Raw genomic sequence first — 14,181 nt, 5'->3', positions numbered from 1 at the left:
GAAGAATCAGGCAGAAGAGGAAAGCAAAGAGCAAAGAAAAAAACTCCTGCTTATCATCCATAATGCAGTAGGTCACTAAAATATAATTTAATGCAATGTTAAAATGGACCCTGATGACTTGTGAAGGTAATATTACTGATGACCAGATTGCTAGCTCATCGTATTTACTTTCTTACCAAGGATTCTTTCTTTTTTTTTTTTTTTTTTTTTTACCAAGGACTGGCCTATCACAGAAAGGCAAACAGGCAGAACCCAGCAAAGCTGGTTCAGGGATCATGTATTGATTTCTTGCAGCAGAAATTCAGCAAATCGAGTAGGAAACGGGACTGAGAAGGACTGAGAGCCAGACAATGGAAGGCCATAGAAATTAGGGAGTCAAGGAAGAGATTTTAGTGGATGGAACCACTGGTGATCATGGTAGTACAGATTCAAGTGAATGGAGGATATTTGGGGATTTTGCATTCACCAGCTCTGATGGAGGAAAAGATGGTTTTGAGCAATGGTAGGAGAGAATGGAGTGCAAAGGGGAAGAACAATTTAAGGAGCTGGAAACTGATTACAAAGGGTGAAGAGAGTCAGCAAGCCATGCTTCAAGTGACTGGAGAACCTTGGTACCATCAGTAGGAAGGGGAAGGCAGAAGGAATCAGGGTAGAAGAAATGTATACTTGTAGGCTTCATGAGTATTAACCAAAAAAAGGGAGACAGGTAGCAGGGTTACCAACATAAACATATTTGACAGGGACTTAGGGACACAGAACTAATGCATAATAGAGTGTCTGGCCTGAAAAAGAGATTAGGAAGAGCCGAGGCTTTTTTCAGTGGCTGAAATCTTAAGGAATGGCATAGATCTCATGGGATTAAGTCTGGGAAGTGAAAGCAAGAGAACTTAGAACTAAATCACATTTAATTGGTGGAGGTGGAAGAGACCCTAGCAGGAGAATCAGCACAGTAGTGCAAATATAACTATCTGCTTCTGGATGACAATTTGGCTATATAGGAAAACTTCCCAAATGCATATGCCTTTGGCACATCAATTACGTTTCTTGAAATGTATTCTTAGGAAATAATCAGAAATACATAGAGTTATCAATAAGAATATTTTTGTACACAGCTGTGTTATTAAGATAGCAAAAAAACAAAAGGGGGACTGTGATAGGGAAACAAACCTAACTACTCAAAAAAGAGAGGGTTTTTTTGTTTTGTTTTGTCTGTTTGTTTTTTTAATGATAGCACCTTCACATTGTGGAACACAGTGTAACCATTAAAATCATGCATATCATACATATGCATATGAAAGTATATCTAATGCTATAGGAAAATTACCCCAATGCAATTCTTAAATGAATAAAGCACTTTTAGAGGGGAAGGATGAATAGGTTAAGCACAAAAGATTGTTAAGGAAGTGAAAATTCTCTGTACACTACAATGATGAGTATGTCATTATATCTTTATCCAAACCCATAGAATCTCTACCAAGAGTGAATGCTAGGGGTATACCAGACTTTGGATGACAATGATATATTAATGTAGATTCATCAATGGTTACAAATGTACCACTCTGGTCAGGGATGTTGGTAATGGGGGATACTGTGCCTACGTGGGTGCAGAGGTTATATGGGAAATCTCTACGCCTTTCCCTCAATTTTGTGGTGTCCTTAAAACTGCTCTAGAAAAATTACATCTTTAGAAAGAATGACACAATCGCCAAACTGTGGAAGGAGCCATGATGTCCTTCGACAGATGAGTAGAGAAGATGTGGTCTATATATACAATGGAATATTACTCAGCCATCAGAAAGGACAAATACCCACCATTTGCTTCAATATGGATGGAACTGAAGAGTATTATGCTGAGTGAAGTAGGTCAATCAGAGAAAGACAATCATCATATGGTTTCACTCATATAGGGAAGAAAAGAAATAAAGAAAGGGATTATAGGGGAAAGGAGGGGAACTTAATGGGAAAAATTAGAGAGAGACACAAACCATGAAAGCTCCTAATTCTGGGAAACAAACAAAAGGTTGTGGAAGGGGAGATGGGCGGGGGATTGGGGTAACTGCGTGATGGGCACTGAAGAGGGCATTTGATGGGATGAGCACTGGGTGTTATACTATATGTTGGCAAATCGAACTTCAATAAAAACAAATGAAAAAAAAGAAATGAATAAATGGAAAAAAAAGATTGGTGTTGCCTTCCCTACAACATTTAAGAATAAACATCATTAAGCATTCACCTAGCCAAAAAAAAAAAAAAAAGCACTATTCAAATTATATATACGGTATAATTCTAATCTTGAAGATATGTTTGTGTGTTTTTAAGTTGTGTGGTGTCTAAGTATGGTTAATAAAAAAATTTCCTGAAATTCTCTGAATAAACTGAAATTCTCCTAAATTAACCGTGATTTCTGTCCAACTGAGCTTCAGGCAATTTTTATCTTTCTTTGTCCTATTCTGTATCTTTTGAATTCTCTCAATAAACATCCATTACTTTTATAACCCTCCCCCACAAAAAATCTTTTCCAAATGATATAAATATTTGACACTATAACTTCTTACTTATAAATGGCTTCATATAACATAATTTTTTTTGTATACATTAAGCCGGTGTTTGCAATGACATTTTTTGTTATTGACCATACTAACCGTCAGCAGTTCAGCTTCCACTTCATCGTGAACTAGATCGATCCCCATTCTCTTCTCTCGATGAAATAGACATTCTCGGGCTACCTACAGATACACAAAAAATGGAAAGCACTAATAGAAAGTAACCAAAATCAGTGATCAGGAAGCAGCTCTTAGGACCTGTTTCTAAAACAAGTCAATAGATATTCCCAATACCAACTTTTCAAGCCATTTTGTTGGAAATTTAGCAGGAGACCCACCATGACAACTAAGTAAATCTCTATTGATAGTTAAAAGGACAGAGTTCACTCTTCAAAGTAGTTTGGAAAAAGAATTCTAATTTGGAAAGGTGACAAAATCAAGCATATGGCATCTACTTCATTCTTACAGATCAGCATCTGACAAAATTCCTTAAACATTAATTCCTTCTACAGAAATAATAATCTGAAACATAGTTTTCAAGATATTACTTCCAAATGTTTTCTACTGAAAAGAGTGAGAAAGAAACAAATTATTATCTTTAAAGATACCAAAATATTTGTGTAGCCAAAAATCCAAGTGATTATTTTTGAAGTTCCTTTTATTGTTTTCCAAATAATGTCTCTTATCCATTAAGGAGAAAAAATATAGAAAAGTAGAAAATGATTTAACCATATTCCTATCACTGTTTTTTTGTTGTTGTTAATAACAAAACAGATTATAATGTCCTTAGAATTTTATATTATGCTTTTTAGGATTGACATTAAATAGTAGGCCCTGGTCATAAAATATTCTTTGAAACAAAGTATGCTAATGACTCTGGTGGAAAACAGCTTGGATTGCTAATAATAAATTATTGAAAGAACATTATATAAATGTTAAAATACTTTTTCAAAGACTATTTTGTGACCTGTAATAACTGCATAATGTTAACCTTTTCAGCACAAAATATAGTAGTATGTACACTGTAATCTGACATCATAATGTTGAACACCATCTTTGAGTGGATACATATTGTTTTAATAGTAAAATTCACATTTACTAGAAGATGAATTAATGGGTTGAGGGGAACACTGAGTGTTTCCATGTATATTACTAAACTGCTTTTTTTTAAGTTTCTACTAACCCACCTTCTAGTAGGATTCTACTAATCTTACCAGCAACATAGAAAAGTATCCACCTGCTGCACTTCAGCCAACTCCAGAAGTCGTCAGTTTCCACTGTTGCAAATATGATAGGCCAAAGATGGATACTTCATTGATTTAATTTTCATTTTTATTAGGGAATTTTAACTCTTTTGTCTTATATTAGTCGATCATCTGGATTTTCCCCTTAAGATGTATCTGTTTATGGGACTAATTCTAATTTTAATCAGAACCTTCTAGCACTGTGCTGATAGTAAATGTTTGAACACGTAGGAACATTTGGACAAGAATTGTAGGAAAAAATACAAATTAGAACCATCTCACTGAAAGGAATATTGAAAGGAAGAAATTAGATGTCCTCTGGAAATTCAGGTAAGTGGCTATCATTTTAAGGATACTCTAAAGTGGGGTGGGTAAGGTGGGGTGCAGAATAGACCAGGAATCCTCAATATGAGCCAAAGCATGAAGAAGTTATGGAAAGGCTTCCAATCCTCAAAAGTATTTCTTGACGTTAGTGTAAAAAGGTCTCATTTATGTACTAGCACCCTTTCTCAGGATTTCTGGTGATTGTGCTTATTTCTGTATGCTTGTGTCTGGTGGGGGGGACAGGGTGGGGGTGCACAATAAGAAGTAACAATGTACAGGGGTCTCCAACAAACTTTTCAACCCACTAGACCTCTAGCTCCTTAGTTCTCTAAATTTTTCTGTCATTGAAGTCATAATAAAGACATACTGCAAATGCTTATCATATGGGAAGTCATATAAACGTGAAGAAAAGTGCTGTTTGCTTCAATTTTATACAGCTTCTGAAATAATTTCTGTAACTTGCATGTCTTCAAATATAGAATGTCTTCTTTCAATGGTGGTGGGTAGAATGGGGTTGGAGACCCCCTCCTCCATCACACCCTCGAACGGTGAGGGGTAGCCAGAGGCTAGCAACAAACTAAAATGCTGCCTCCATGACCACTACAACTGGCTTAACCTCAGGCTCATTTCTCTATTACCAAATTCACTCCATCTCCTAAGATGGTCTCACTGATTATTTCACTATGCCCCAAAAAGGAATTGTAACACATTAACAGCAGGCATTTCATGACACCGATTAAAATAATAGTACTTTTTTCTCTCAAATATTATATATGATATCCAGGGAAAGCAATGACCAGGAAGCCTATTTAGTAGATGGGAAGATGGCATTCTCACCATAAACACTGTGGGTCCTAAGGGTGTCTCTCTAATTAACCTCCTTTGCTTTGCATTCAGAATTCTTTCTACTTAAAGAGTTGTTCTGCAGGATGTGCAAAACTGGTCATGATTTTTGAAAGTAGTTAACAGATGTATTGATAGGAGGTTGGCTTCTACAGGTGAAGCAAAATATATTTCAACAGATAATAACCACAGTAATTCGACCAGTGGATTATAATCATACAAATATGTAGTGTCTTTTATCAAAGCTCTTATATTTACCTGAAGAGGGGCTTCTGTCTCCATCAAAGCCCTCTCCAATTTTTTCTTAACATCAGTGAGTTCATTCGTATCTCCAATCATCGCATCCAACTCATGATTGATTTCAGATTTCCAAAATCCTATGTCATTGACTCGTTCTCCCAAATTTTGGGTGGAGCCTGCCTGGGTTTTTCTTGTTTGCTGATATTTGTCTTGAATCAGGCGAGATGTATCTACCCTTAGTCTCTCTGAATTATGTCGGGAAGTGTTGGATTCGTGATAGTTGGTTAAATTGGACCTGTACCAATCATCAGGAGTATACCTTGTGAAGAGAGTGGTTCTATTAGAAACAAAGGGAAGCATGGTGCTCTCGCACACCTTCTGAGATCTGGTGCAGTATGGGCCCAAGGTTGGTAAGTTGGATGCTACTTTGTAGTATGTGCTTGGTCTCCAAGGAAGGCTCAAGGTATGGGTTAAATTGTAGTGGGGGAAGCGGTCCCTGTAGCTTGATGCCACAGCACTGATGGCTGGTAGGAAGTTGGTTGGTGTTGGTCTAGGGTGGGCATAAGTTGCCGTTAACGTAGAACCTAAAGCATCCATGATGCTCAAACACTATTGTAAATCTCTCCTGTTTAAAAGGAGGGGAGGGGATATAAAAACAGACAGTCACATAAATTAATCTTAGGTGAAAATTTACAAATAAACACCACATTTGACTTATTTTTAGTAGCAGCATTCCCTAACATGTTAAATATTTGTCTTAATTTGATATCCACTTTTACCAGTGCTAATATATTCCAAAAAAATTTTTTTCTATCTTTGTTTCTAGAATAAACTAAAAAATACATTTTTTAGGTTGGCCATTTTAATTTCTGAAATTTTTTAAATTTAAGTTATTATTATCCTGTAGCAAATCTAAATTAAGAGACTAAAGTATGCATTTTAACAGGGACTCAAATCTGCTATTTACTAGCTGTGAGGCATTGGACAAATTATTTAAACTATCTGTTCCTCAGTTGCCCATCTCTAAATTAAGAATAATACTACTACTTACTTCTCTGTATTCTTATGAGAGGTATTAACAGCAAAGTGTTACTTGGCAGCATTTCCTCTACCAAGTCATCCTAAATGAGCACAAAACCTGGATAATAACAACAGTGTGCTTGGTATGCAAACATAGCTCAAGGCAAATACCTGGCTCCCTTTTCTTGGCAACTTGTCACCTCTAGGCACCTTCAATATAGACATTCTAGGGCAGTTGTTAGGGCTAAGTAAGACAATGCTAAGTATTTGGAATGCTTATCATCATTCTGGGCTCAAAATAAATGTTCATTAAATGTGAGCTTTTTAAACTACTAATCCAAAAGAGTATATAAAATAAAAGATAAATATCCATCCCTCCCCCAAAGTGATCTCCAGTGAATAATTGATTCTAGTTGTTTCTTTCTAGATTTTTTCAATTCATATACCAACATATGTATTGTTTTTAAAGCTACCTTAAAAATGCACCTACTTATATACCATTTATACATATGAACAGACCTTTTTAAATATAAATACTGAATTATCTTAATGATTATATGTATCATTTAGAATATGTATATTTTAAAATATATATTTCTGACCTCTTCCCCTGTTAGAACATATAGATCCACTTTATTCTTTTGTTTTTTTTTTTTTTTTTTCACTTTATTCTTTTGAATAATAATAATAATATTCTTTTCTTTGGTTGAAAAATATTCTATTGTCTGGAACTTTTGGTCATTATTAGCTAGGAAAGTCAAGATGCCACAGTCTATGGTATACTTTTCAGTATCTAAATATCATTCTGTTTGCGGGTTAGCGCCTATGGACCCATTTACTGAAAAGGAAAAATAAATCAGATATAAATATATCAGAAAAAAAAATCATTCAATGATTATTTAAATAGCTATGTCTTGAGGCCTTTGGTCCCCAAACCACAAAATAATCTATTTGTAGAATTGTGGTCAAATTGAAACACACTCATTCCACATATGGTGAAACAACTGCCCACTGCCATGGTGGTGGCCCACACAGTCCTAACTCCCTGACCTTCTCCTAAGTCTTCCTTCCCTCAGTCCCCAAATACTTGTACTGGCCAAGCCTAGGAGTATCATGGTCAAAAGGAAACCTTAATAACCCCTTGCAGTTCTTCTCTTCAGTTTGAAAGTTAAACACTGTTTTTCAAAAAAGAAAATTCAAAGCAACTTGAGACCTTAGGGTCTTCATGGCTACTTTCAGTTCTAACCTCTTCTCCAGTCAAATCTAGACATAATCTTGTCACTTTTCTTTCATAAAGAAGCTTCATGTGGGTATTGGATGACTCTTAGTTGGATTTTCTTAATTCTTGACAATAATAGCTAGCAACACACTTGGTCCTTCAACCAAGGAATTCCAAGTGTAGAATTACCACATATGTTTACCCAAAACCTATTATGTTGAAGTCTTGAAGCATCTAAACCCATGTTTGTTAAGCCATGAGTCATATACTATGAGTGGTGATTTGTGAAATGCAGAGGTTCAGAAGCCAGAGGAGACATACGGATTGACTAATTCAATATAGTTTCCAGTGATATATTTCTTAATTCAACAAAAGTTTCTAGTGATATATTTTTTAATTAGGGATGCGATATAATTTTAAATCTGGAATATGAAGCATAAATCTCCATTGTTTAAAGTACACAGATGTAGAGATCCTTGTGTGTGGCAGTAAGTTTCACATGGAGACAATATTTTACGCAAGACACATGTTCTCACACAGTTACACAATGGAAGTTCCAGCTCCAGTTAGCCATCTTGCAAGTCATTCAAGAAGACTGATTAAAAGACAATAGTATGCAACATCTTATATTTCGGTCATTATTGGTCAAGGAAACTGAGAATGTCATGTCCTAAGAAAGACCTAAAATTTCAAAATAGACTTCTGACTCCAATCATGATAGAGTAATAAAAACTAGACTTAGCTTCTTACATCTAAAAAACTAGACAAAATATATGATACACCTGTTTTGAACAATGGACAGCACAAGACTCTGATCCCTGAGAAAAGAGAAACAAATAAGGCAAGCCTTCTGATTGTCCTGGCATTCTTCCTGGAGGCAATTTCCAGATTACAGGAAAACCAGATGAAAAGTGAGCAGATCCTGGCAACTTTGTGAGTTGAAGAGATCAGAATTTCGGGAAGCTGAGACAGCTGGAAATTGTGAAGCAGGATTCCAGAATAAAGCAAGCTATGTAGAAAAAGAGCTTCCTATATAAGGGGCCCACTTGTGTCTTTGCTGAGCAATAGGTTGCACATACATGAAGGAACACTGTATGAACTTTGGCAAAGAATGATGGCTGGGTTGTCAGCTGAACAATTTCTAGAGCTCACAGAAGGTGGAGAGATATTTTGAACTCAGGCCAGTCAGAGTGGAGGTGATCACTTGGAGCATTCCATGGAGACCTCAAAGGAGTCACACACTAGAGACAAGGCTGATCTATCTCTGGAGTAAAAATACTAAAAATTCATTTCAGCAAAGCTTTAAAAATAGGCCTCGGAGAGATCAAATTAATCCACAAGTAATTTAATTGCCTGACAACATCAAGACATTCAGATATATATCACAATGTCCAGCATTCAATTAAAATTATCAAACATGGGGATCCCTGGGTGGCGCAGCGGTTTGGCGCCTGCCTTTGGCCCAGGGCGTGATCCTGGAGACCCGGGATCGAATCCCACATCGGGCTCCCGGTGCATGGAGCCTGCTTCTCCCTCTGCCTGTGTCTCTGCCTCTCTCTCTTTCTCTCTGTGTGACTATCATAAATAAATAAAAAAAATAAAAAAAAATAAAAAAAAATTATCAAACATGCCAAGCAGCAGGAAAAAAAATGTGACACATAATTAGGGAAAAAATCAGGCAACAGGAAAGATTTGATAGAACAAACAAACAATGTACAAGTATTTAAAGGAAAACAAGAGTAAAATGAACATAAAACAAGAACATAATTTTTAAAAAAGAACCACACATAACTTTAGGAATAAAACATACAATATATACTCATACAGTTTATACTTGAACAATTTCAATGGATGAGATTAACAGCAGAGTAGACACTGGAGAAATACAGATTAGTGAGTTCAAATCTAACCAAACCAAAGCACAGACTTTTTTTAAATGAAAAAAAAAGATAGAGAGAGAGAAAATCCTCAGTAACACAGGCAAATATCAAGTAATCTAACATCATATATGCAGAGTCATATAGAAAAAGGAGGAAGACAAAAATATTTGAAGAAATAACGGCTCCATATTTGCCAAATTTGATGAAAACTATAAATCTCTAGGTCTAAGAAACTCCAAATACTCCAAGAGGATAAGCCCACACCCATTCACACATGCATGCACAAATTACTACCATCACTATCACCACCAACCCATCACCTCAAGGATCATCATAATCAAATTGCTGAAAATCAGAGAATAAAATAAAGAGAAAAACTTAAAACAGAGCAAAAAGACATGTTACATATAGAAAGGAGCAAAAATAAGAATTAGTGCAGAATTCTTGTCAAAAACTATGCAAGCCAAAGACAAACATCTTTAAATGGCTAGAAAAAAGTGTGAGCCTAGAACTCTATATCCAGTGAAAAGATCCTTCAAAGAGGAAGGTGGAATAAAATTTTTTCATAGAAATAAAGCCAAGATTATTAACCTTCAGCAGAACTAGACTAAAAGAATTCTTAAAAGGAAATTCTTCAAGCAAAAGGAAATCATACCAGATGGAGACTTGGATTTACACAAAGAAATAAACTGCCAGTAATGGCAAGTATAAAAAATATTCTTCTCTAACTTGTAAATTTCTTTAAAGGATGGCTGTGTAAAGTGAAATAATAAAAAAAAAATATCATGGAGTTTATAATAAAAAGAGAAGTAAATTATATGGTCATAATAGCACCAATAAAGGAGAGCCGAAATGGAAATGTATTATTCTAAGGGTCATAACTAAAATGAAATAATGTTACTTAAACATATACTGCAATAAGTATAAAATGCATATTGCAAACTTGAGAGCATCAGTTCTCAAGACATCACCCATAACCCAGGGACTTGCCCAAATTAAAACCTTCTCAGGGCTGACAAGGTCAAAATTATTTTCATAGTAAATGCCCAGGTGTTGTTTTCCCTTTTCACTCTCATTCTCTCACAAATTAACAAGGGAGTTTTCCAGAGTCACATGATATGTGATCACAACAGACTAAATACAGTATATAGGAGAACCCAGCTGCTAAGACAGAAATCAAAAAAAAAAAAAAAAAAAAAGACAGAAATCAAAGAATTCTAATGGAGAAGAGATTAATTCCAGAAAGATTTAAGAAGATGTCTTGTTAGCACTTGATGACTAAAGGTGGGGGGGTGGGGGATGGTGAAGAAGAAGATTTGTCTGGGGTGACTGGATAATAATGCCTTTCATAAGAGAGGGGACTATCAGAAGGGCAGATAAGAACTTTACCATGTATGTAAAATAATGCTCATCTTCTCACTAGATATTCTTTGTTTCAGAAATATAGCTTTTTAATAAAGCATTTGAGTGGGATGCCTGGGTGGCTCAGCAGTTGAGCGCCTGCCTTTGGCCCAGGGCATGATCCTGGAGTCCTGGGATCAAGTCCCACATTGAAGTCTTCTATTTTTTGTCTCCCCTCTTAGCTGGTTAGTTTTAATTCTTTTTTATTTATTTCTTAGAAAATGTTCCAGGTCAGTGGTTTAAAATATTTTTAATCTTAGGATCCCTTTGTAGTCAAATAACCTCATATTGAGGATCTCAAGGAGCTTTAGTTTATGTGAATTGCATCTATTGATATTATTATATTAGCAAATAAAATTGAACAGTTAAAAATATTAAGTCTTTTAAATATAAGCATTGCAACCCATTATATAGTTATGTAAGTCAAAAAAATTTTTTAAAGATCTTATTTATTTATTCATGAAAGACACAGAAAGAGAGGCAGATACACAGGCAGAGAGAGAAGCACTCCAGGATTGTGCTCCAAGGAGCCAAAGGCAGTCGCTCAACCACTGAGCCACCCAGGTGTCCCCAAAGGCACAGATTCTTAAGCTGGTTTTTATAAAGCAATATTGAACTATATGCTATCTCAAAAAAATCCATTTTAAATATAAAACACAGATAAGTTTTTAAAAGTATGGAGAAAGATATGCCATGTAAATACAAATCAAAAGAATATTGAAGGGCCTATATTAATAACAAACTAAGCAGACTTCAGGACAATAAATACTATCATGAGGAAAGAGAGAAATAAGGAGAAAGATTAATCAAGGAGATATAATGATCTTCAATTTCTATGTAACCACTAATAGAATTTTAAACACATAAAGCCGCTGAGGAATGTCAACTATTCAACATGAAGGCGGAGGTCAATAAGCTGAAACTGATGTTCCAGAAAACTGACTCTGATCTGGATTACATTCAGTACAGGCTGGAATATGAAATCAAGAATAATCATCCTGATATAGCAGAGAAAAATCCAGTTACACTGTTAAAGGAATTGTCAGCAATGAAGTCTCGATATCAAACTTTGCATACACACTTTAACCAATTACTGCAGAGCAGAAAGAAACTAAGAACCACATTTTTGCTACTGTCGATAAGACTATGACCATGAAGCAAACAGACCTGGAGCTGTCACCATTCACTAAAGAAGAAAAAACTTCAGCAGAGCAATTAAAATCTTTCATGTCAAACTTATGAAGAAACTGACTTGCAAAAGGGAATTCTAATGGAGAAGAGATTAATTCCAGAAAGATTTAAGAAGATGTCTTGTTAGCAATAGATGACTAAAGGTGGGGGGGCGTGAAGAAGAAGATTTGTCTGGGGTGACTGGATAATAATGCCTTTCATAAGAGAGGGGACTATCAGAAGGGCAGATAATATACAAATAAAGTTTAGCCAAAAGGATGGAATGGGAATAAAGGGATTTAAAAATATATATGCACACAAACTTAGTTTATAATTTCAGACAAGGAAGTCACATAACACTATTTTGTATCTGTTTTTGTGTAACTGGGATAACATTGATGTCCTGGCCTATCATGAAAGGATATTTATGTACTATCAGTCAGATATGAATTAGCATGCTTTGGAAATTAAAGGATAGAAAAAATATTTGTATTGCATTATATATGTATATAATTTTATATTTTTGAAAATTCTGATTATAGATAATAGTCACTTTATTGATGAGACTGCTAATATGTGATCTCTGGTCCTCCACAAAATCTAACTTTAGCAATAATAAATTGGATTTTCTGTGACAAAAAAATAAAAAATAAAAAAATAAACTCATAAAGCCAAAACTGATAGAACTAAAATGAGACATAGATTCACAACTATAGTCAGATATTTCAACACTCCTCTCCCGGTAATTGTTAGAACAAATAAAAAATTGATTAATAAGTAGGCTATTTGAACAAAATAGCTAACTGTACCTAATTTACATCTATAGAATACATCACTCAAAACAGCAGATTATTTTGTATATATGAGATGCCAGATGTTAACTAAACTTATTGTGGTACCCATTTCACAATATATGTAAGACATTATGCTGTATACCTTAAACTTATACAGTGCTATATGTCAGTTTATCTCAATAAAACAGAAAGAAAAATACTTTTAAACAGCAGATTACATACTACTTCCAATTACACAGAGAATATTCACCCAAGTAAACCATATGCTGACCATTAAACAAGTTCTCAATAAACATAAAATACTGAAATGATACAGAATATGTTCTCTGACCATACTGAACTAATACAGAAGAATATTTGGAAACTTCTCAAATAGTAGGAAATTAAACACACTTTTTTTTCCTAAGTAGGCATTATGCCAAGAAATTTGACAACAGAGATGAAATGCACAAAATGCTTTAAAAACACAAATAACCAAAACTGACCAAAGAAGAAATTGATCACCTGACTAGCCCTATGGTAGTTAAAAGAGCTGAATCTAGAGTTTAAAATCTTTCCTCAAAGAAAACTTCATGCCTAAATGGGTTTGTTCATGAATTCTACCACTTTTAAGGAAATAATACCTCAGGTTTTTTTTTTTAAAGCCCATAGCTTACTTTGATGATGTGCCTTTTACAACATTTAAATTATTCTCTAAATTCTGAGTCACACATGAATAGGGCTCGTGCAGCACACACTAAGATCATTAACTGATGCTATCTATAAATGTCTCTTATTTGCAAGCAAACTTAACAAATTCTTTGGAAAAATTACTAACAATAGCTGTGGAAAAAGTCATACCCTAAGCTATGCAATTGTTTTTATTATACTTTTAGGCATGACCAAAAAGCATTTTAAGAAATGAAGTCAAATACAGTGTTTGGCTATATTTATTTAATGTGGAGTCAATAGTTATTTACCTACTGGGAAAAAATGCTATAATTGTCTTCTATAAATATTAACATGCTAAAAATATGATCAATAACACAAAGACTGTAGGTACAGGGAAGCTCCACTTATAATCCAAAAGATGACCTCAAGTTGGATAAACATATTTTATTAGCATGTTTAGGCAAGGTTTTAAAATCATAAATATTTTAAGGTATAAAAACCTGTGAATCACTTTCTACAGAAGACATGACAAGTACAGAAAGAAGATTTCTATGACTTGCTCCATACCTTGCCTCACATCACTGACCAGAAGAGGCTTGAAATAATCATATACAACTCCCCCCACTTAGCTCCTTTGGTTATATCCACCTAATTAGTCACAGTTTCAAACTGGGGCAGAAAGAAAACACTGCCCCCATACATTAATGAGGAGCAGATCTTAAAAAAATGTAGCAGATTTCAACATTTAAGCATTTTCTTTTTATGTGTATATTAAATAAGAATGCAGGAAAAGTTACATAATATATTTCTTCCAAAAAAATATTTAATATGGAACTCTCTTCACTGAAAGTG

General features: G+C 34.8%; 1 protein-coding gene and 1 pseudogene across 3 annotated transcripts in view; one reads left to right on the top strand and one right to left on the bottom strand.

Annotated features, from left to right (window-relative positions):
* The window catches only part of TEKT3 (tektin 3), a 40,521-nt gene that overhangs the window by 24,733 nt on the left and 1,607 nt on the right, over positions 1 to 14,181 (bottom strand). For all 3 annotated transcript variants that reach the window (XM_072821058.1, XM_072821059.1, XM_072821060.1), the window contains 2 exons: positions 5,213 to 5,819; positions 2,643 to 2,726 (listed from right to left, as the gene is read on the bottom strand). In XM_072821058.1, the coding sequence (XP_072677159.1) occupies positions 2,643 to 2,726; positions 5,213 to 5,791 (663 nt within the window). In that variant the 5' untranslated portion in view covers positions 5,792 to 5,819. The remainder of the gene's footprint in view (positions 1 to 2,642; positions 2,727 to 5,212; positions 5,820 to 14,181) is intronic.
* On the top strand, positions 11,593 to 11,956 carry LOC140624932 (SKA complex subunit 2-like; annotated as a pseudogene).

This window comes from Canis lupus, chromosome 3, assembly GCF_048164855.1.
Source record: "Canis lupus baileyi chromosome 3, mCanLup2.hap1, whole genome shotgun sequence".
NCBI lineage: Eukaryota > Metazoa > Chordata > Mammalia > Carnivora > Canidae > Canis > Canis lupus.
The sequence above is the reverse complement of the archived record's forward strand: the minus strand, read 5'-3'. Positions and strand labels throughout refer to the sequence as shown.